The sequence below is a fragment of the Glycine max genome, chromosome 10, assembly GCF_000004515.6.
Source record: "Glycine max cultivar Williams 82 chromosome 10, Glycine_max_v4.0, whole genome shotgun sequence".
NCBI classification, from domain to species: domain Eukaryota; kingdom Viridiplantae; phylum Streptophyta; class Magnoliopsida; order Fabales; family Fabaceae; genus Glycine; species Glycine max.
This window is the reverse complement of record NC_038246.2, coordinates 40,211,253-40,235,927: the sequence shown is the minus strand read 5'-3', so window position 1 is coordinate 40,235,927 and position 24,675 is coordinate 40,211,253. Positions and strand designations below refer to the sequence as shown.

The window sequence follows — 24,675 nt, the reverse complement described above, 5'->3', positions numbered from 1 at the left end:
GCCCTCAGGTTGTTCCACATAAATTTCCTCTCTCAAGTCACCATTAAGAAAAGCTGTCTTTACATCCATTTGATGCACTATAAGTCCATGAATAGCAGCTAAAGCAACAAGAGAACGAATTGTGGAAATTTTAGTAACAGGAGAATATGTATCAAAATAGTCAATTTCTTTCTTTTGTGTGTAACCAACAACTACTAATCTAGCCTTAAATTTATCAATGGTTCCATCAGTTCTTAATTTCTTTCTAAAAATCCATTTGCATCTAATTGGTTTACTTCCCTTAGGTAAGTCAACTAAATCCCAAGTATGATTAGACATGATAGAATCTAATTCACTATTAATTGCCTCTTTCCAAAAGTTGGCATCAATGGAAGTTACAGCCTCATTATAAGTTTTAGGATCTTCCTCAATGAGAAAAGTAGATACAAATATATCATTTATTTTATCGACATCATTGTTTTCAACCACGAAGGCAGTAACAAAATCTGGTCCAAAACTACTTTCTATTCTCTTCCTTTTACTTCTTCTAGGTTCATTAACTTGTTCATTTGTTACAGAGGAAGAAGTACGCAAATGTAAAGGCACTGAAGTAGTATTACAAGAAGAAATCAATTCATTAACATGTTTTGTTAAAGGAAATTCTTGTTCAAAAAATTCTGCATTTCTAGATTCACAAATAGAATTATCATTCAAACGTAAGAACCTATAAGCAGCACTATTTTGAGCATATCCAATAAACACACAATCAAAAGTTTTGGTACCTACATTAGTCCTCTTGAAATCTGGTAGAGCTACCTTAGCAAGACATCCCCATACTTTTCACAAAAATTTAAATTTGGCGCAAATCCTTTCCATAACTCATAGGGAGTTTTATCTAGTCGTTTATGGGGAACTCTATTTAGTATATAACAGGCCGACAAAATGGCTTCCCCCCACATTTGGGTAGACATACCAGAACTTAATAACATAGCGTTCATCATTTCTTTAAGTGTTCTATTTGTTCTTTCCGCTATGCCATTTTGTTGAGGAGTATAAGGGGCACTAGTTTCATGGATAAACCCATTTTTAGTTATTACTACTTTGTCAGCTTCAAAAACCAATTTTAATCCAGCTCTATTTAGACAACTACCAGAAATTAGGTTCCTACGCAGAGAGGGAACATACAAAACATCACTCAAAGATAATGTTTTTCCCGAAGTAAGTTTAAGGAGAATCTTTCCTTTACCAAGCACTCCAGCTGTAGCTGAATTTCCCATGAAAACACATTCTCCGTCATCAGCATCCTCAATCTGGTGAAAAAGCTCTTTGTTGGCGCATAAGTGTTTAGAAGCACCAGTATCTAGAATCCAGTCCACCTTGTTGTCGACCATGTTTGCCTCCACTACCACAGCAACTATCACTTCTTCATTTTCTGCTAGATGTGCTTGAGGAGCATATGGTGCAGCAGGTTTAGAGTTGTTAGATTGTTGTCCCTTCCTCAGTTTGCACCCATAAGCTTTATGACCTGTTTTGCCACAAACATAGCACTCACCCTTTCTTTTCTGAATCTTGTTATCACCTTTGTTGATATTAGTGTGTGTTTTCTTTTGTCCTTTTTTCTGAAATCGTTTTTCTTTTCCTTTTGACCTGTGTTGATCAGCAAACTCAACAACATTAGCATTAACTGAATTTACAGAATGTAAAACATACTTATCTTTAAGTCGGTTGGCCTCCTCTGTCTTCATATGATTTATTAATTCTTGAAGTGAAGTCCCTCTTCTTGTGTTTCAGTTGGTTGCGGTAGTCACTCCACGAAGGTGGAAATTTTTCTAGAAGCACATTAGCCTGCAATATCTCACACATCTTCATTCCTTCATTTAGTATATCACCAACTAGATTCTCATACTCATGAATCTGCTCCATGATTGGTTTGTCATCCATCATTTGAAAACGCAGCCAATTTCTGTTTAGTACTTGATGCAAGGAAATAATAAACCATTATGCTTTCAAATTGTAGGAAAAAACTAGAAGTCAGAAGTACAAAACAGAAAAATATAACACAGATTGGAGGTTTGTTGTGCCGTGAAAAATCACTGTCTTGAAAGCAAAATTCGGCTAGACCTTGATGCAATCTAGTTTGCCGACTGCTCCCCAAGGTTAACACAACGAGCCTATGAACACGTGCACTCGTGGCCTTAGGCTATGGAAATCACAGAACAATTGCCCAGAATTTTAGAAGTAGATAATAAGAAAAGAATTGAAAATTATTTTCTCCCTGTGCAAACCTCTGCAAGACTATGACAGTCCTCTTTTTTAATAGCAAAACAATGAAAAACGTCTTTTTCTTTTCCTGTCCACAAATCATAATTATTAGCTACACATTTAACAAATTGACCGTTAGAGAATTGCTAATAAAGTGGAGGTTATGCTATTTGGTTTATAGCTAATCAAGAGCATTAAAAAAAATATTTGTTAAAAGAATAACAATCAAAACTGATTAAAATCAGTTAGGAAATTTGGGAATAAAGAAAAGGAATATTATATTTTCGATGTGGGACATCACAATGAAACAATTGTGGCTTCAGTTTGCCATTGTCCAACAAAATTAACATAGGACAGCTAAAACCACAAGACACTTATGTGAAATATAGATCTTTTTTTAAGGAAGAATAAGTGTCATCAATGATGACACTTCGTCTTAGTGGCTTAAAAATCTCACTTACACCACTATGGCCCAGGTGAATAAGCATAAGTAAAGGAAAAGACAACCAAGCAAAGGAGGGAGAAAGAAATAAATGAAGGCAAGGAACATGAATTGAACGGAAAATCAACTTGGGCAAGTCCTCTACTGATAAAAAGAATTTAAAAGAAGCAAATATTCACTTACTTTATAAATGAGCGACCTATGGATACAAACCAAAACATTGAACCTAACCCAATAAAAAGTGACCCAAAAAGGACAAGAATACTAATGGACGATGCCTAAACGAAGGAAAATGTTAGATAATCACTAAGTCAACACCTCGACTAACCCAAGATACTAACTTGAGAGGGAATTGTTTTAGACCTATCCCACACCTTGTTATGTCAAAGAGACTAGCTTGTATAAAAAAGGCTCAATACCCTAACGCAACCTAGACTCATTGAATGACTCATTTGGTTGAACCTTGACACTAACATACATCTTGAATGCTAGCCTAAAGAATTCTGAGAGTAGACTAGCCATCACACAAACATGACATTTTTTTTTTAAACACATCTTATTTACGTTTCTTTTTGATTCATATCATTTAATTAACTGACTTAAAATTTAAATCCTAACTTTAAATATAAAATAAAGGATAATATCTCATCTTACATCTTATATGTATTCTTAATTTCATATAAAAATTAATTATTACTTTTGAAGACATATTCTGTATCAGTACAATAATGAAAAAATAAATAATATATTGTCACATGACACCAAACTAGGTAATATATATTGAATAATTGATAATTTATATAATTGACTACATTACACAGTGTTACGAAATCCGTTTCCTTCCTCTAACCTAATCAAATCCTCTCCTCTCAAACCAATTCCCACTTTTCCTCTCTTCGCCTCCCCTCAGGAACCAATGTCCATAATCACCCCACGCCGTCATCCTCAAACGACACCCTTCCGCTAGCAAAACGACTGCGGTTTGGTCGTCGTCTTCCCCGAGGCATGCTCTTGGGATATTATTATTCATCATCGTAATCACACCCTACAGAGACGTTGACTTTGTGCTTTTTCTGGGAGGGGAACAAATGGACCAAGCTCTTCTGGACGACATAATCAATCGCCTTCTCGAAGTTCGCAGCCGGCCGGGGAAGCAGGTGCAGCTGTCGGAGTCGGAGATCCGCCATCTCTGTGCCGCTTCCAGAGAGATTTTCTTGCAGCAACCTAATTTGTTGGAGCTTGAAGCACCCATTAAGATTTGCGGTAATTTCTGTTGTCTTCTTCTTTTTGAACTGCATATTGTCATTTTTGTTGCTTGTTAGTTTTAACCCTAGCATCACCCCCTCCCGAAACGGCGTCGTTTCGTGTTTGAACATAGGGAGATCTGTACTAGGATATATATGGCATCTGGATTGATCAACTGCGAGGCTTTTATGTTTTCTCTTTGTGTATGATCTAGTGTTTTGGCTCTGTTTTGATTCCTTGCCACATGATTTTGATTATGGGGTTTAAAGAGTTATTTAAGTTTAGTTTGCAAATGGTGATTTAACTCAAGTACTATTCTGCTGTTTTTGGTTACAAATTTGTTGCATGTTGCTTGCTTATTAGTGAGTATGTTTTAGAGTGGATCAGTAATGTTCAGCATCAGTCCAGAGTTGATTGTAATCTTCTCAGGTATGCACTTCTGGTGCTGTACTTGCAAGGACTTCAACCACACTCAAGTCAGTGTTTGCAGTACGAGAACGAGTGTGTGACTAAAAGTTAGAGAGCGAGGATATCTGAGGCCTGTATAGCCTATTTATATTATTTCTCTGCAGGCAACAGTGATGTTTCTTATATGATGAGACGTGGGAAATGTCTCTAGAGGATGAAATTGGTTGTGCCTACTAAACAACGCTAGAGTCTAACCTGGTACATTGCTGGTGTTGCACCAGAAGGTTCTTGACCTGCAAGCCTTATGGGTCAGCTATTGCGTCTGATTGTACTGGGTCAGCAGCCCAGCACATTCGCTCAATTCATGATTGTAGGCCTGAATCCTTTTGTAGGGTATAGAACAAAGAGTGATGCAGTGCTGTCACGCAACCGTTATGGTGCTGCCATAACAGCGTTATGAACATGTAAAGGTGGACGCCACAAACCATCAGCCATTATTTGATGTTTTGTAATGGGTTCCGCCATTTCTGATATGGTGGCTGCCAACATGGCCGTTGCGCCATAAAACACTATTGATAACCTTGGAGTGGTGTTGGAGTGGTGTTTGTGGAAGATAAATTTGACCAAAGTTTCCCTGATGTGGCCCTGGTGTTGGTAATATATCAATTGAGATGTACAATTAGTCCAATATTAGTACTGATAGCCTATTAGCCCATTAATAGGCATGCCGTGTTATCTGATTTTTAATGAAAAATGAAATGGATGAAAGTTCATATATTATATTAGCTAAAGTGGCTGAGGCAAAGCAGCTTCCCAGCTTATTATCTGAGGTGAAATCCATTGATTGTTGCACTTCAGTCTGCCTTGACCTAATGCAGTTGTGGACCTGTGTTCTCTTCCTTGTTGAAAGTTGAAGCATTGGTGGCCTTCCTCATTTTCATTCTTTTTCTGTCTGAATAAAAATGATCAAATAATTTAACCCCCTATTTTTTTTATGTTCCTCTATCAAGGCTTATTGGACCATGATCTCTGTGTGTCACCCCAAAGTTAGTTCTCTGCTAGTGGGATAATGTTTAGTGGGATAATGTTCCTCTATCAAATAATGTTTAGTTCTCTGGGGGTTTATTATATAGAAAAAATAAAGCCAAACCTTAAACTCAGTATTTATAAAATCAAATAGTTTACTACTTTAAAAGAGTTGTACTGCTTTGTTTTAAATAATATTGGAAACAGAGGCAGTATCAACTATGCTCAAAACTCTAACTTCTCAGCTAAACAGTTGTTTTACACTGAAATGTCATGCAGAGCAAGAACAGCGTTTCTTCAGTGGAGGAAATAATAATATTAATTGCAAATGGGGAAATCCTTGAGATCAAGTTGTGAATTATTATCAGGGAAGTGTAAGGATGGATGCAGCATTACTAACCTTTTTATTAGGTTTTTTTAGTCATTTATCAGATGTCTAATACATACTTTCCATGTGGGGAATTAAAACTTTTAAGCTGTGGTGTGGAATTTTGGGTAGAAGATATGTTTATAATCAGAATAACATAATTGATCTCTCTGCTGATATATAATTCCTTTACAGGACCTTAAGGTCCTGATTCAGTTGTTTAGGCTTGACCAAGTTTATTATTGTTTCTATGAGTTGAAGTGTTCAAGCTAACTTAAATTTGTAAACAGAGTTTGTGAAACAAGCTGTTCAAAGTTTGGTACATAAGGAAAATTTTCCATGATATGTAATGGTGTTTGCTCCAGCTTTTGTTTAGTTTGTCATCTCCTTAAAAGAAATTGTGCCAAAAAGAATTTTAACAAAAAGAGCTTTTAAAAAGTAGTTTTTTATTTTATTTATAAATTAGAAAACTTTGGGGAAAAAATGAGCTTTTAAATGAGTTAATTTTAGGAGCTTTTGACGCATATTTTTCTTTTTCATTCTTTATTTCAAGTCCCAAGATCCAAAAATACACTATCCAAGAAATTTTAACTTAAAAGTAATTCATTTTAAAAAAATCTAAATTTACCAAATAGCTTTAACTTTAACTTGAAGTAGCATTTAAGCTCTACAAAAATTGGGTCAAACACAAATGTTTGGAATTTCCTAGTAAAGTCTTGTTGAGATAAAAGGTTTTATATGAGAAGCTGTTTCAAGTGTCCTTAAAATGGCAGTCTTATGAGAATTTACATTTAATAATAATGTATCATAATCCTTGCCTATATTGTCTCAATTTTCCATCTTACTGTCTCAAGGTCAAGGATGTTGTTGTATCTGCCTTTATAAGATTGTCACGTCAAAGCTATATGAATCTTATGTTTAGCCAGTTAATCCAGAGTTTACATTGAAGAACTTGGAAAAATTAGGAGTGTTACTGTTAAATTTTAAGGTTGAAACACAATCTTAGAGATATGTTCTCAAATAGGGCTTCAGCTCAAGTACTGTATTGTTTGTTCTTTGTAGAGGACCAAATTAAGCAAGAAGATCTGTTTGATGAATACCTTCTACTAACATATGTTCCTAGCAATGAATAATAGGATTAAAATCAAACTTAAAAAGCTATTTTGTTTGTAACTGTGAAACTTTTCTTCAAAATGGTAAGATATATTCAGTATCCATGTAAAACCAAATATGTAGTATTGGTGGTTGAGGAGTTTATATTCATGAACTCTAATAATGATTCTGCTAGAAGCAGCAATTTGAAACAACAAAACTTTAACCAAAATATCCAGAATCCATGTAAAATCATTTACTTAGCATTTGCTGATGCAAGAATTCATATTCATGAATTCAAATAATAATTCTGCTGAAAGCAATTATTTGAAACAACAGAATTTAATCAATGTCAAATAGGACCTAACAATATCAAATGTTCCTTGTTCGGCATGAAATTTTTTTTCAGAGATCTTCATTTTTTAGAGTTTAGACACAATTTGTAGTCCTTTTGTTGATCAATGTCAAATAGGACCTAACAATATCAACAGTTTTGCAATTGCTACATAGTACTGTATTATGGTTTACAGAGAAAAATGTGTGATTATTTCTTAATGTCCTTTTGTTGATCTCTCAGGTGATGTACATGGTCAATATTCTGATCTTTTAAGGCTTTTTGAGTATGGTGGACTACCTCCCGAGGCCAACTACTTATTTTTGGGGGATTATGTAGATCGAGGGAAGCAGAGTTTGGAAACAATATGCCTTCTCCTAGCATATAAAATAAAATATCCCGAGAATTTTTTCCTTTTGAGGGGTAACCATGAATGTGCTTCTATTAACCGTATATATGGGTTTTATGACGAGTGTAAAAGAAGGTTCAATGTAAGGTTATGGAAGACATTTACAGAATGCTTCAATTGCCTTCCTGTGGCAGCACTAATTGATGAAAAGATTTTGTGCATGCATGGGGGTCTTTCTCCTGACATACTTAATCTGGATCAGATTAGAAATCTACAGCGGCCCACTGATGTGCCTGATACAGGTTTGCTTTGTGATCTCCTCTGGTCAGACCCAAGCAAAGAGGTCCAAGGTTGGGGAATGAATGACAGGGGAGTTTCATATACATTTGGTGCTGATAAGGTCTCAGAGTTTCTTCAGAAACATGATTTGGATCTTATTTGTCGTGCTCATCAGGTTAAACTCCCTGCCTTTGGTGTTCAATGTGTTATGCCAAGTCTTCTGGGTTGAGTTTGTATCCCCATATTTAATTGATGACTAAAAGTACTGAGACTTATTTCCACCAATCCTTATCTATCTATCAGGATTATAACAATTGCTTTACTTCATGCAAACTTGGTATTGCTGTTTTCGATGTAAATTCTGACACAAATCTGAATTGAGGCTAAACTTCTCCCTTTCAAATGCCACTTATTAGCTTATGATGCTTCATTCTTTACGTTCCTGCATTTAAATTGGATTAATGTTGAGTTTTGACCAGGTGGTGGAGGATGGGTACGAGTTCTTTGCTAACCGGCAGCTTGTAACAATATTTTCAGCACCTAATTATTGTGGAGAGTTTGACAATGCTGGCGCTATGATGAGTGTTGATGAGACACTAATGTGCTCTTTCCAAATATTAAAGCCAGCTGATAAAAAAGCAAAGCTCAACTTTGGAAGTACTACTACTACTAAGCCAGGAAACTCTCCAGCAGGCATAAAGGTATGGAGATATCTTAATCTCTGCTGATGCAATATATAAACAAAATTGAGTGGTATATATTTTATTGTATATGTAAATAGATATTTATGAATTTCAACCTTCACAGTGAATTGGCAATTTTTTGGTAGCAGACTGTTTTTTATCTGTCTAGACTTGATTTGTGAATCTTTTGCGGAGATCAATTAAATAAGCTTACGGTGGTAATTGCCAAAATCTGCTTTATTTCTAGCCTTTTGAAATAGGTGCTTGTCATGATTACACTGAATTTGGAGACATGGTGTCTTGGCTTGTTGGACTAGACTTCAACTTGGTAGTTTTGTGAGATTTCATAGATTTAACCATTTCTGATCTAATTTAGGATTGTTGGAACTTGGAATGATCTGATTTTATATTGATTTCCTAACCTATCATGTAATCTAAGTTATTATACCACATCACTTAGCATCACTAGTGTCAATGTTTTGTATTGTTTTGTTGTTCACATTCAATGCATTAAATACATTCCAAATTTCTCTTGTTGCCTTTCAGTCCTTCCTGGGTACAAAAGTATGAAGTTAATTTTGGTGAAATTGATGCCACAACCGTCAGCTTGGTCTTGAAGATGTAATAGTTGAAGAAAAGGAAAGTAGAGTTCCATTTAATCATGATATTTTGGAATTGTAAAAACAAAGGGAAACACCATCATGAACTATGTAGACTGTTGTTTTCCACTGGTACAAATTTGCATTTTGAGGTAGACAGCCTCTCCTTGTTTTCTTTTGTACACTAGTAGCTGGTATATGTCATTCTGACTTATAAGGTTCTCAAGCATTGATGGATACATCTGCATGTGTTCTGCAAACTAATTAAAAATGCTCGTACAATTGGTTTATGAATGGCAGTGAAGCCAGTAAAAATGGATATGGTCCTCACTTTGGATGTCTCCTTGTTATTTTTTGGTAGTCATTTTGACTTTGGTGGAAATCCTCTGTTAATGCGGGATCTCTCCTAAGTCCTTTTACTTGGATACCTCTGAAACCTGATTCAACCCTTGGGATCTACCATATGAGACAAAGGTCCTCACGCTTTTTGTGACATTGCATTGCTATATCAACTCTTGAATTCATGTTTTCAATATGTGCCTAGTCTTGTGTTTTCTATTAAGAGGTGAAGGTAAAGTACGGAATTATAACATTTAATTGGAAAATCAAGAAAGTAAAAATTAAAGTAGTTTATTTTGCATGTGCATGTATATTTGATAATCCTAACATATAAAGTTTGCACTTCAATCATTTTGAAGTAAGTAATCCCTGTGTCTCTTGTTATAGAAGTAGAGTTAAATAAAGGACAGGAGAAATATGACCTAGCCGACAGACTTGAGTTTGTTTGTACCGGGTGTGCGTTCACAGCTTTTATTTAAGTTCCTGTTTTTTAACATTGTGAGTATTATTTTTGTATTATTTTTTCTTTGTGTTGCATCCTATGCTTATTTTCTGTCAAGACTCAAGTAATTATTTTAACAGAACACAAATAAACCCGTGTTTATTCTTAAAAAAACGTGTTTACTGTTCTAACAGTATAAAAAGCAAAATGTGAGTAAGGACTCTTGTGTCTTCCATGACGGACCTGGCCTGGGTGTACTTGGACCTTGGAATTGAGTCCTGAACACCTTATGATAAATTGAACTATTGACAAATGTTTAAAGTAGGGGTAAAAAAATTGTTTTCATCTTCTGAACCTTGATCGGTTAATGATATCATTGTTCTGTATGATCTTTAAGGAATAAGAACGTCTTTCAATTATCAATAAAGTGAAATTATGAAGCATTTAAAGGTTGTGCAATTGAAAATTTATAAAGACTAAATGAATTGCTAGATGTAGTTGTACACTAGTTCATTTACTTATCGTATTAGCAAGCTGCTTCATTTTAAAGCCATAGTATCATGTGCTTTCCTAAAAATAGAGTATTAATTGCCGAGCAATATTAATATCGAAAATTTTAGGTATGCAAATACGTTCAAATTATTTATTAGTATGAGTATAAAATTCTATAAACTATCAAACCTAAAATTTCTACAACAATGGATACTAGTCACTTTGTTGGGCGTTTATATAGAGCTTAACATATATGTATTGTCAGTATATCTTGCGTATACCTTTTGTAACTAATCTTAATTACGAATAGCAGCCCATCAAACAAATTTCATATTTAATTTTTTTAATCATGATAAGAAATATTTATTGATTTTGCCGATGATTAATCTCCGTTCAAAAACTTGGTTGGATCACTTTTAGTGAAATTTTTCTCCCAAACACTTTTTTATCTAGAGAATTTGAATTTGAAACATTACTTAAGAAATTGAGTCTAATATTACTCAGACCAATGTCTTGTTATCACGTTTCAACCTTGTAAATGAAATTAAAAAAAATTAATAAAAATGATTGAGAGAGATTCTATTAAAGATAGTCAATTAAATATTAATTTATCAATAAATTTAATGAATACTTTGTGAATCATGCAGGTTTTGATGATGTCAAAAAGAATTTGTTTGATAATGAGTGTCATCATAAAAAAGGGGGAGAATGTGAATCATATATGTTTTGATGATGTCGAAAAGAAATCACTTGATTGTCATCATCAAAAAGGGGGAGAATGTGAATGTATGCATACATGATTTTGATGATGTCAATGAAGAATCAAACAAGGCTGCTTTAAAAGGATAAGCACTGCTTCAAGATTAATATAAAATTGCTTCAACAAAATAAAGTCTTGCTTCAAGATTTCTTCAAGATAAAGCATTGCCTCAAAACAAAGGGTTTCAAAGTCATCCAAGGCTCTGGTAATCGATTACCAGGCAGAATAATCAATTACCAGAAGGGAAGTTTGAGAAATAGTTGTTGAAAAAGGATTTGAATTTGAATTTTGAACATGTAATCGATTACCATATGTCTGTAATCGATTACTAGCAACGAAACTCCTGAAATTCAAATTCAAAAGTCATGACTCTTCAAAATATAACTGTGTAATCAATTATCAGAAACCTGTAATCGATTACCAATGAAGAATTTTAGAATTTTTTTTTTGAAAAGACACATCTCTTCAAACCATTTTACAAAGACACGAAGGGCCTATATATATATGTGCATCTGACTTCAAAAAGAAAAGAGAGATATTCCAAGAAAACTTCATTACCAAATGTTCTCTCAACAACTCTTGGGCAAACACTTGCAAATCCATTAAGAGTTCATCCATGGACTTCAATTGTAATATCCTTCTCTTAAAAAGAGAATTCTTCTTATTCTTCTTCTTCTTAATCAAAGAGATTGATTAAGGAATTGATGGTCTCTTAAGTTGTAAGGATTCCTGAACACAAGGGACGAGTTGTCCCTGTGTAGTTCAGACTTTGTAAAAGGATTTTACAAAGAGAATGAAAAATCTCAAGTGGGTTGCTTGAGGACTAGAAGTAGGCACGGAAAGTGGTCGAACCAGTATAAATCGAGTTTGCATTTCTCTATTCCCTTATCTCATTTATTATTGCAATCAATTTTGTCTTGCATGCTTAAAGAACATTATTAAATTGATTGTTGTTTCTTTTTCCGCATTTCGAGCCTATCATTTAGAAGGGGGTTAAAAGTTTGTTAGTGGGAAATTAATTCACCCTCTCTTAAGATAATTGAGGCCGCTTGTCCAACAAGTGGTATCAGAGCAGGATTTTTGTCTAAAGTTTAAAAACTTCAAGAATAGATATGACTTCATCTAACTTTTCATTTCCTAAGGGAAATTTTATTAATAGGTCTCATCTAACTCATGTTCAATGGCAAGGGTTATCACTATTGGAAAACCCGAATGCACATCTTTATTGAAGCCATAGATTTAAAGATATGGGAAGTCATTGAATTTGATCCCTTTATTCTTACAATGGTAGAGAGAAAAATAACTATAAAAAAAATCCTAGAGAAGAAGAAGATGATGATTTCAAATTTTGTGAAAAGATTCAATGAGTTTATGAGAAACAAAAGATCAAAGGAAATCAAATATCAATCCAGAGAAGAAAGAAAAAGATTCCTCCTTAGCCCCAAAATGCTATGAATGTGATCTACCTGGGCACATGAGATTCAATTGTTCTGTCTTTAAAAGAAGAATGAAAAAATCCGACAAAAGGAATTTCAAAGAAAAGAAAGACTATGAAAGTGGAGAAGAGGAGATGCATCAAAGTTTATTCATATTTCTCCAAGATAGTGAATATGTGATTTATGGAGACAACAAACAAAGGTCACTTGATCAACAAGCCCAACAAATGATATCAAATGATACCAACAGGTCACCTGTCTTTGATTGTTTTTTATGATTGTTCTTTATTGAGTTTTGATTGTCTTTGATTATTGTTTTTAATGATTGTTCTTGATTGAACTTTGATTGTCTTTGATGATTATTTTTTATTGTCTATGATGATTGTGTTTAGGAGTTATTATGATCATTTTTTATGATTGATTTTGATGATTGTGTTTGAAGGTTATGTTTATTATTGATTACTTTTGATTGTTTTATAGTTGATATGTATTTTTGTGGGTGCAAAATAGTTTGTTTTAATGCCTTTTGGTATCGCTTGACTCTTATACATTGCAACAAGTGATTTTCTCCTTCCTGCTTATGATTTGTTTTTTATGTTGACAAAAGGGGAGAGATAGATAAAAAAGATAAGAGAGTAAGGGAAATTATTTATTCTTTATGAGACAACTTTTTATATATGAAATCTATGACATCTTCAATTGTCTCATATAAGCAAACATTGCAAAACCAAGGGGGAGTAAAACTATATACAAATAGATATTTTTTGTTGTTGTTGCTCTTAACCTACAGTGGTCGTCATCATCAACAAGGGGGAGAATGTGAATCATGCAAGTTTTGATGATGTAAAAAAGAATTAGCTTAATAATGAGTGTCATCATCAAAAAGGGAGAGAATGTGAATCATGTATCTTTTGATGATGTCGAAAAGAAATCACTTGATTGTCATCATCAGAAAGGGGAAGAATGTGAATGTATGCATACATGATTTTGATGATGTCAAAGAAGAATCAAACAAGGCTGCTTCAAAAGGATAAGTACTGCTTCAAGATTAATACAAGATTGTTTCAACAAAACAAAGTCTTGCTTCAAGATCAAACCTTGCCTCAAAACAAAAGGTTTCAAAGTCATCCAAGGCTTTGGTAATCGATTACGAGGCAGTGTAATCGATTACCATAAGGGAAGTTTGAGAAATAACTGTTGAAAATGATTTTGAATTTGAATTTTGAACATGTAATCGATTACCATGCGTCTATAATCGATTACCAACAACGAAACTCCTGAAATTCAAATTCAAAAGTCATGACTCTTCAAAATATAACTGTGTAATTGATTACCAGAAACCTATAATCTATTACCAATGAAGAATTTTAGAAAAAACTTTTTGAAAAACACATCTCTTCAAGCCATTTTGAAAAGGCACGAAGGGCCTATATATATGTGTGTGTCTGACTTCAAAAAGCAAAGAGAGATATTCTAAGAGAACTTCATTGTCAAATGCTCTCTCAACAACTCTTGAGCAAACACTTGCAAATCCATTAAGAGTTCATCCATGGACTTCAATTGTAATATCTTCTCTTAAAGAGAGAATTCTTCTTCTTCTTCTTAATCAAAGAGATTGATTAAGAGACTGAGGATCTCTTAAGTTGTAAGGATTCCTGAACACAAGGGACGGGTTGTCCCTGTGTAGTTCAGACTTTGTAAAAGGATTTTACAAAGAGAATGGAAAATCTCAAGTGGATTGCTTGAGGACTAGAAGTAGGCACGGGAAGTGGCCAAACCAGTATAAATTGAGTTTGCATTTCTCTCTTCCCTTATCTCATTTATTATTGCAATTAATTTTGTCTTGCATGCTTAAAGAACATTATTAAATTGATTGTTGTTTCTTCTTCCGCATTCCGAGCCTATCATTTAGAAGGGGTTAAAAGTTTGTTAATGGAAAATTAATTCATCCCCTCTTAAGATAATTGACGCCGCTTGTCCAACATACTTTATACCTATAACTTATTAGTTGAAATAAAAAAATAATTTTTAATAGAGATTAATTATCAATAAAATTAATAAATACTTTCAACCTATAACATGTCAACTAAAAGAAAAGAATATGAAAAAGTAATAAAGAACATACTTCTATTATTTTATTTTTATCTATCAAGAATTTTTTTATTTGTTTTAAAATTTATAAATAATAGTGTATTACTTGTAATCTTTATAATTATGTTTTTCCTTTTATAAATTTTAATCAATTTACTCAATGTTATAAATTTTAAATGATAAAGTATTCTAACTCGATCGAATAATACGTGAGTTCTAGTATATTTTAGGTATTTGAGTTCAATTCTTATAAATAAAAGAAAATGTTAATGAAAGGGCATGTTAGAAAACTGAAAATCACTTTAAAATAAATAAATAAATAAATATATTGATTGTACTTTTTTAATGTATTTAATAATTTTTGAAGTATAAAAAATTAAAGGAAACGAAAAGAATGTATTTCTTAATTCATATATTATTTTTAAAATAGACTAAAAGTATAAAAAAAATATTTGGTTATTTTCACAAGTGAAATAAAAAAATAAAAGAGAGAAAATAATGGAAAGCGTTGTCAATGCGACAGTCGACAGTACTTGGTTATAAATTAGAAAAGAAGGGCATGGTTTTCTGAAGCCCATGGTTTCAGTGACATTATTTTATAACTTAGCAGAAATTGTTTAATGTTGTGTGTTTGTCTATGATGCCTCGTACAGAAATTGAAATTGACGAGAATGTGTAATGTGTCTTCTGCTTTGCTATGCTGGAGCTTTTTGGAGACTACACATGTAACAAATTGAGTAATGAGTACGAAAGGGATTGGTGCTTGGTGGTGTAGTTTCGATATTGTTAAAGGTTGAATTGAATTGAATGAATATTATTCACTTCAGAATATGAAACGTCGAGACATTAGCAACGTCATGAGTTTTGAATTAGCAAAAAAAATACAAAGCGTAAGATGACGTGCCTTTCACTGTCTTGTGCAGTCATAGTGAGAGTAACCTCAGCAGCACAACTCACAACTACCAGCCAAACCTAAGATGTTTGTTGTTTGATTGTTCTCTATTATTGAATTTTGGGGACCCATATAATCAATTTATCATCCTAAATTATTCTAGACAAACTGTTCCATTGCTCTTAATAATAATCCTATCCACTTTGGTTGGACTCAAATATCACATTACTAGCAATGAGAGTAATGTGTCACATGGGTAGGACCATGTTTGGTGGTTCGGACATGTGGTGGGTTGGGTTTAGCATTTGGTACTTTGGTGCAATTATTGCTGTCAAAACTAACAATTTTTTAATGGTAGAAATAACTGGAAGTTGAATCTTTCTCAGCAACCAAAAGAAAGAGTTAAAAAAATTGGGGGAATCACTTTGAGGCACCCGATGTGGGCACACTTGTTCTGGTTTCCGAGATTCTCATGTAGATTATTAGTATTGTTTCGGTATAACTACTTTTTATTCTAATAATATTTCTATTTATTTACTATTATTTTTTTCTAAAACACATGCATTTTTTATTAGATTTATTAGAGATAGTTTTATTTGAGTCAGATATAATTAAAATAGGCGATAATTAAATGAAGCCGAAGTACAAATTAAAGCTATTTGCAAGTCGCAAGGATGCCATCACCGCCTCTTTTTTTTTGTGTGTGTGTGTTAGTAAACGAAAAAAACTACTATGCATCTCTAAATGTTACTGCTATTTGAGAGTCGCCGTCTGTCACAAATTGAAGAAAATTATGTATATATATGATTTATAGTTTGCCACCACCACTGCCTAGTTTTCTTTCGTATTTTTTCTTTTAAAGACTACAAGTATCTTTAGTTTTAAGGGAAATAATTATACTTAAGTGGTAATAGAGAACTATTGAACAGTAGATTTTTCTTCAAATTAATATTTAGCACAAATACGTATTCTTTCATAGTTATTAAGTTTAGGTATTTAGCATTATTTAATATATGAAATTCGTAAAGCCACGCATGACATATGAAGGTTCTGTAATGTGCATCAAATTGAAGTTGAAATAATAGTAATATATTTTGAGATATCTTCCCCCGCTGCGTGAGTGTAAGGTGTGCGTGTATTTAATTTTTATATTGTTATAGTGAGATAATTTTTTTTTGAAAATCATTATTGTGATATAAAATTATTCACTCCTAGATTTAAATTCCAAAACTAGGTTTCGTAAGCATACTCAACCTCTAATCAAATGCCTAGTAATTGAATCAACGAACATATCTTTTTTTTATCAATGATAATTGAGTTATCTAGTTATATGGAATTGTGAATTGGGCATATAAATCATTCATGTGAATGGATGAAGACACACGGCAAGCTTGGAAATTTTAAACGAAAAGAAAAGAAAAATAAAATATAGTTAAAACAACTTAATTGAGATTCGATCCATAGTAGAATCTCTTCCTACAAAATTTAGTACCACATTTATTGTTATATTGCAGCGATGATATTACTGCAGAAATGGTGATATGCAAGCGCACACAGCAAGAATGTTAAGAATAGAGGTGGTAAAGAAAGAGCAAAACAACAAGAATATTATCGTGGTTCAGGGCAATTTGAGACCCCTACATCCACACTATAGCCGATTCTTTCTTCATTACTTGATCACAACTGTAGAGCATACAACAGCAAGACTTCTAGGGAAGTTTACAATAGCCTCTCTTCACTTGCACTCAGAATTTTGTATTTGATCACAATGAATCTAAAGAATATGTCCTACAAGAATTACATTAGCTGAAACTTATATACACCAATTCTAGTTACAAAAAAGAGTATCACACAGCTAATAGGTTTACAACAGATTTCTGTTACAAGGCTAGAGCTTAGCTAACTAACTATTGTTGATCCATCTTCATAACAATCTCCACCTTGGATCTTCAATATTAGGACCAGCAAGCTCTCCTCCCTTCAGTCTCTTACAAAGACTTCAAGTGTCACAAGTTCCAATGTTCATTAAGTTTAAACAATGAGTAAACTTTGAACATGGAACTACTTTTGTCAACATGTCTGCAGGATTGTTTGCTCCAGCCACTTTCCTCACTTCAACTTCACCTTGTGCTATGATGTCTTGGATGCAATGCATCCTAATGTCAATATGCTTTGTCCTCTCATGAAAAACTTGGTTTTTAGAGAGATCAATTGCGCTTTGACTATCACACCATACTTCAATAGGACCAGTCTTTCCTTCGAGCTCATGAACAAGACCTTTAAGCCATATGGCTTCCTTTATAGCTTCAGTGAGAGTTATATACTCTGCCTCAGTGGTAGATAAAGCCATAACTGATTGCAAATTAGCCTTCCAACTTATGACACTTCCATACAAAGTGAATAAGTATCCTGTTAAGGACCTTCTTTTGTCAATGTCACCTGCATAATCAGCATCAACATAGCCTGACAGACCATTGATTCTTTCTGAATTTCTTCCATAGACCAGACCAACAGACTTTGAACCCTTTAGATATCTTAAGATCCACTTTACGGCACTCCAGTGTTGTTTTCCAGGATTTGCCATGAATCTACTTACAATGCTAGCGGAGTATGCTAAATCTGGTCTTGTACAAACCATAGCGTACATAAGTGAACCTGTAGCATTCGAGTAGGGGATTCTACTCATATCTTTGATTTCATCTTCGGTTTGTGGAGAATGAGTGATTGACAATTTAAAATGTCCAGCAATAGGTGTTGATACAGGTTTTGAATCAAGCATATTGAACCTTCTCAGTAGTTTCTGCACATAGCTTAACTGAGATAGATATAACAGACCTTCATTTCTTTTCCTGATAATATCCATTCCCAGTATTCTCCTTGCAGCCCCTAAATCCTTTATTTCAAACTTGGATTGCAACAGATTCTTCAATTCTTTGATGGCTTCCATATCTGCACTTGCAATCAACATGTCATCTACATAGAGCAATAAGTAGATAAAACAATCAGGCTTCAACCTTCTGAAGTAGACACAACAGTCAAATCTTTTGTACCACTGCCTTGGGGATTGTTTCAGTCCATACAGAGATTTCTTCAGCAAACATACCATCTCCTCTTTCCTTTTTACCTCATATCCTTCAGGTTGACTCATATAGATTGTTTCTTCTAGATTCCCATGTAAAAAAGTTGTTTTTACATCCATTTGCTCCAATTCAAGGTTGTGAACTGCAACTAGTGCCAAGATGATTTTGATGCTTGTATGCTTCACAACTGGAGAAAAAAAATCTCATTATAGTCAATTCCTTCTCTTTGTGTGAAACCCCTAGCCACAAGCCTTGCTTTGTATCTGTAGCTATCCATTCCTGTTTCTTCTGGTTTCCTTTTGAAATTCCATTTACACCCTACAACTGTTTGCTTTGCTGGCTTTTCAACAAGTTTCCAAGTATCATTCTTCATTAAAGAGTCAAACTCATCTTGCATTGCTGATCTCCACTGATCACTGTCGGTTCTGGAAATTGCATCTTTGTAAGAAATTGGTTCTGAGCCTTGATTATCAATTTCTATACTCAAAGCATAAGCAATGAGATCGGCATAACCCAATCTTACAGGAGCTTTAATCTGCCTTCTTTGTCTGTCTCTGACCAGGTTATATGAAGTATCAACAGGTTCAGGAATTGATGAAATCATAGGTTCATCATGAGATGCTTCATTTCTGTCCTCTACTGGACTTGATGTTTGTGCTAGCTTCTCCACCTCCAACCTAATTCCTTGATCAGAGTGTCTGTTTTGCTCAGCTTGAACACCCTTTCGAATTGAATCAGACTTCTGTTGATAATCTGTTATCATGTCTTCTTCTCTAAACAAGACATCCCTGCTCATAATAGATTTGGGACCTTCAGGATCCAATAACCACACTTTATATCCCTTCACTCCTTCCGGATAACCTAAGAAGATTCCCTTCTTAGCTCTAGGTTCAAGTTTGCCTTCATTAGAATGAACATATACAGTGCATCCAAAAATTCTTAAGTTTTCATAGCTTGGAGCTTTTCCTGTCCATCTTTCCTCTGGTGTTTAGAATTCAATTGCACTTGAAGGACATCTGTTTATTAGATAACATGTTGTATTCACAGCCTCTCCCCAAAAACTCTTTGCCAATTTTGCATTGGACAACATACATCTCACCCTCTCCAAAATGGTCTTGTTCATCCTTTCAGCAAGGCCATTTTGCTAAGGGGTCAATCTAACAGTTTTGTGCCTTCTTATTCCATTGTCTTTGCAAAATTCATTGAATTCCTCACTTAAGTATTCGAGGCCATTATCAGTTCTGAGCAGTTTCACATGCCTACCAGTTTGATTCTCAACAAGCAATTTCCATTGTTTGAAACACTTAAAAGCCTGATTTTTATGTTTCAACAGATAAGTCCAGACTTTCCTAGACCAATCATCAATGAAAGTTATGAAATATTTTGCTCCTCCTAATGAAAGTACCTTGGCTGGCCCCCAAACATCAGAGTGTACATAATCTAGGATACCCTGAGTTGTGTGAGTTGCATTATGGAAACTAACTCTCTTTTGGTTTCCATATACACAATGTTCACAAAAACTTAGCTTTTGATAATTCCCATTATCGATCAATCCTTGTTTATGTAGTTCTTCTAGCCCTTTCTCACTCACATGACCTAATCTATAATGCCAAAGCTTGGAAGCATTTGGTTCAGAGATAGAAACTAGGCAAGCTGAGTTCAAGATAATGTTACCTTGCAGTTTGTAAAGGTCATTCTGCCTTGTACCCTTCATTATTTGTAATGAACCTTTGAATACCTTTAAAGTTCCACCTTCTCCTTTGAATGAACATCCAGATTGATCTAGCATTCCCAAAGAGAGCAGGTTCCTTTTAAGCTCAGGAACATGCCTTACATCAAGGAGCAACTTTACAGATCCATCTTGCATCTTCAATTTAACAGTTCCAATGCCAATGACATTACATGCCATATTGTTTCCCACGAGAACCTTCCCTCCATCTATCTCCTTATAGGAGCTGAACCATTCCAGATTGGGTGTCATATGGAATGAGCAACCCGAGTCTAGAATCCATTCCTCACTGTGTTTTTCAGTTGAGATGGAGAGCACTTCAGCACTTTCATATCCATCAGCCACCACTGCTATATCAGATTCATCATTGTATTTACCATTGTTCTTCTTCTTCCTTTCAGGGCATTCTTTTCTGAAATGACCCTCTTTCTTGCAGTAGTAGCAGGCCTTCTTGTTCCTGGATTTGGACCTCTTCTTGTTCTTACTCTTTGAATCCCTCTTTTCTAATCTTCCTCTAGCCATCAATGCCTCGGGATCTCCACCTTCACCTTTATTTTCAGTTATCTTTTTCTTTAATTCTCAAGAATTCAGGGTAGCTTTAACCTCCTCCAAGGTGAGTGTATCTCTCCCAAAAAGCATAGTGTCCACCAAATTTTCAAAGGATGATGGAAGAGAACATAATAGCATTACTGCTTGATCTTCCTCATCTATCCTCACATCTACACTTTTCAAATCAAGAACTGCCTTTGTGAACAAAGAAACATGTTCTTTGATAGAAGAACCTTCTTCCATCTTCAGCTGATGTAGTCTTTTCTTCAGCTACAACTTGTTAGTTAAGGATTTGGTCATATATAGGCTCTCAAGTTTCAGCCAAATCCCTGCTGCAGATTTCTCCTCAGCTACCTCTCGAAGAACCTCATCACCAAGAGAAAGAATGATTGTGCTGTGAGCTTTACTGAGCAAATCTTTCTTCTCTTTGTCTGACAGTGTAGATGGAAGCTTAGAGGCTCCTTGTAGTGCATCATCAAGCCCTTGATGAACAAGAAGAGCTTGCATCTTGATCCTCCTTAGGCTGAAATCATTTTCCCCTGTGAACTTCTCCACATCAAACCTTGTCCCCATCGCAAGATCCCTCTAAGAACCTGGCTCTTGATACCAATTGTTATATCGTTGCGATGATATTACTGCAGAAATGGTGATATGCAAGCGCACACAGCAAGAATGCTAAGAACAGAGGTGGTAAAGAAAGAGCAAAACAACAAGAATATTATCGTGGTTCAGGGCAATTTGAGACCCCTACATCCACACTGTAGCCGATTCTTTCTTCATTACTTGATCACAACTGCGCAACATACATCAGCAAGACTTCTAGGGAAGTTTACAATAGCCTCTCCTCACTTGCACTCAGAGTTTTGTATTTGATCACAATGAATCTAAAGAATATGTCATACAAGAATTACATCAGTTGAGACTTATATACACCAATTCTAGTTACAAAAAAGGGTATCACACAACTAATAGATTTACAATAGATTTCTGTTACAAGGTTACAACTTAACTAACTAATTATTGTTGATCCATCTTCATAACATTTATAAACTAGTAGAAAGTCTTAAATAGTTAAAGTAGTAGGCTGTGGGAAAACAGTGCCATCTTCCCAGTGTTTGGGTGGGTGTAAAATAGATAATTCATAGTAATTGTGGTTGTGGGGTAATATATATATATAATGAGTATGTATTTTTGCTTGGAACGAGGAATCACATAAAGTAAAGGCAAAGCAAAGACTCTGGTGGGCTCCATTATTATATTCCGTAACAGAATAGCTAGCAACTGCCAAACGTGGGTTGCTACGACTGTTTGGGTCCCGTTCCAAAATAAGTGCTCTCACTCATCATTCATCATTCATCAACACTTTGAATCCTCCTTCCCCAACCTAAAAAGTCAATGCCTCCATCGGATGATTTCTTAAGCTTAAAGGGATTATTAAAAGAAACTGTCTTTTATGATAAAAATCATTTTTGTATTTATAGTTAAAATTAAACTTTTGTTAGTATTTTAAGAAATATAATTATATTATTAACTGTGCCAACAATTAGTTAATAAAAAATTTATGTAAATGTAGCTTTTCGTTAACCAATTTAGCTGAATGGTACTATAAAGTATACATATTCCATGTGAGATTCCTCACCAAAGAAATCAAGAGATGTTTGGAGTAATAAATGTTTACTTTATATAATTAAAATATAAAATACATAAAAAATTTTAACATATAAATTATATTAAAATTAAAGTTTAAAATGACTAAATTTATATTGTGATGTTATTTTTTAAATTATTTATAATTTTTTTTAAAAATGCAATTTAAAAAAAACATGAAAGACCAGATTGAAAGAGATAAGAAATTTCTAAAAATGTTCTTTAATTCAGAAAAAAAAATCATAAAAACACTTTCAGTCAAAAAATAATTCCTAAAAATCTCCACATTCACGATAATTATTCTAATTTATATAAGTTCTTATAAACATACATTTTACTCGCAATTCATTTTCATCCTTATTTTCCAATCCCTCTCCATGTTTTCTATCACATCTATTACTTTCTTTCTTTACTTTTTATTACTTGTTTTTATCCCTTTCCTCTCTTTGTCTCAATTCACCCAAAATGAGGTAAACGTTTATAACCTTTCGGTTTGCAGAGGGTTTTATAAAAAAAAACATTTTTGAAACACTATTTAAATTTGATAATATAAATTAAATTAAAAGTAATTTATATATACTGTCCATATAATTTTTTTACATCTTTCAAATTAGTTATTATAAAAAGACTTATTGTATATATGATAAGTTATAGTTGCATGATAATGTAATAAATATTTATAATGTTAATATATTTTAATTATATTCTTAAATAAATTTATATTTAATTATTATTTTTACTATAAAAAATTATAATGTTTTTATAATTTATTTTTATTTCTTTATTATATTAATTCTTGTTCATTTTTCTCTTTAAAAAATAATAATAATAGCTGGCAACCACAAATCCAACGAAGGTAAATAAAAAAACAAAAGAAGCCCATCCAAGGCATTGTTGGGCCGAAACACGATCACGTGCTGTGGGGATAGCAGCCCCGACCGTACAGTTAGTTACTTTAAATTAAATTTGAAAAGGAAATAAGTATACACGTGTCACGGATTCCAATACGAAGGTGTACGATTTGATAAGCATTCAACACCATTGAAAGCTTATCACATTAATCTCCCCCACCTACCTATTTGCTTCACTCAAGACACCTAATTTTAGGAGGATTTATTTTTTAAAAGTCATGGGAAAAGTATAATTATAAACATTAATTCAAAATTTAGTAGTTAAAATTATAATAAAATATAATTATATATAATAAATATTTTTATTTTTAAATAAATGCATAATTATATCTAAAGTGTACTTTTTTTCAAGAATAACTGAATAAGTGGGATTTATATCAAGCTTTAAATATCATAAACTTAATGAATCACGAAATATAATACAAAAAAAACTAAGAATTTTTTAAGACGTCTTTTTAAGGTATGGTTATACCATTTTATGTAAGCGTATATACATGTATGTAGAGAGTATTACTACTGTAAAACTATTTTAAAAAACAGTTTTTAAAAAAAAAACAATTTTTTAAACAAACATTTTAAAAAGATTAAATTATTTATTTGATATCTATAATTTCACGATTCTTACCTTTTTAATTGAAAATGAATTTTTTAGTCTATATGATTTACATGTTAATTCTTTTTTAGTCCATATAATTTGAAAGTGTTTTTTTTAGTCCTTATATTTTGCATTTTAATTTTCTTTTAATTCCTATAATTTGAAAGTAATATTTTTAGTCCTTACATTTTATATTTTAATTCTCTTTTATTCTTTACCATATGAGTAATATTATCAATTACAATTAACTAAAAAAATATTAACAAGTAATTTTTAACTAATTTATCGCAAGATAATTTGTAATAAAAAATAGTTGATAATTTATAACTAATTTATAACTAATTATTTTTATATATTTTTAGTAAGGACTAAAAGGTAATTAAAATAAAAAATTATAGGAATTGAAAAAATCACTTTCAAATTATAGGAAAAAATTAAAATATAAACTATAAGAACTAAAAAAATACTTTTAAACCATAGGAACTAAAAGAAAATTAAAATGTAAATTATATGGACTAAAAAAATCACTTTCATACTATAAGGACTAAAAAGATAAAGATTGTAAAATTACATGAAGTAATTTAATTTTTTTAAAAACTGTTTATAATAATAATAAAAAGTGAAAAAGGAATAAAGCAAGCCTTTAG

General features: G+C 33.1%; 1 protein-coding gene across 1 annotated transcript; it reads left to right on the top strand.

Annotated features, from left to right (window-relative positions):
* Window positions 1-3,485: 3,485 nt before the first annotated feature.
* LOC100794578 (serine/threonine-protein phosphatase PP1) lies at window positions 3,486-9,395 on the top strand. The gene is made up of 4 exons (XM_003536097.4): window positions 3,486-3,946; window positions 7,399-7,958; window positions 8,263-8,484; window positions 9,013-9,395. Exons 1-4 carry the CDS (start codon window positions 3,772-3,774, stop codon window positions 9,034-9,036), a joined length of 981 nt encoding a protein of 326 aa, XP_003536145.1. The 5' UTR covers window positions 3,486-3,771; the 3' UTR covers window positions 9,037-9,395.
* Window positions 9,396-24,675: the final 15,280 nt, after the last annotated feature.

Excerpts from the sequence above, each read along its gene's own strand:
- LOC100794578 (XM_003536097.4), top strand. The coding sequence starts at position 3,772 with ATGGACCAAGCTCTTCTGGACGACATAATCAATCGCCTTCTCGAAGTT. Across the intron at positions 3,947-7,398 it reads AGCACCCATTAAGATTTGCG|GTGATGTACATGGTCAATAT; the intron begins GTAATTTCTGTT and ends TTGATCTCTCAG. Across the intron at positions 7,959-8,262 it reads TTATTTGTCGTGCTCATCAG|GTGGTGGAGGATGGGTACGA; the intron begins GTTAAACTCCCT and ends AGTTTTGACCAG.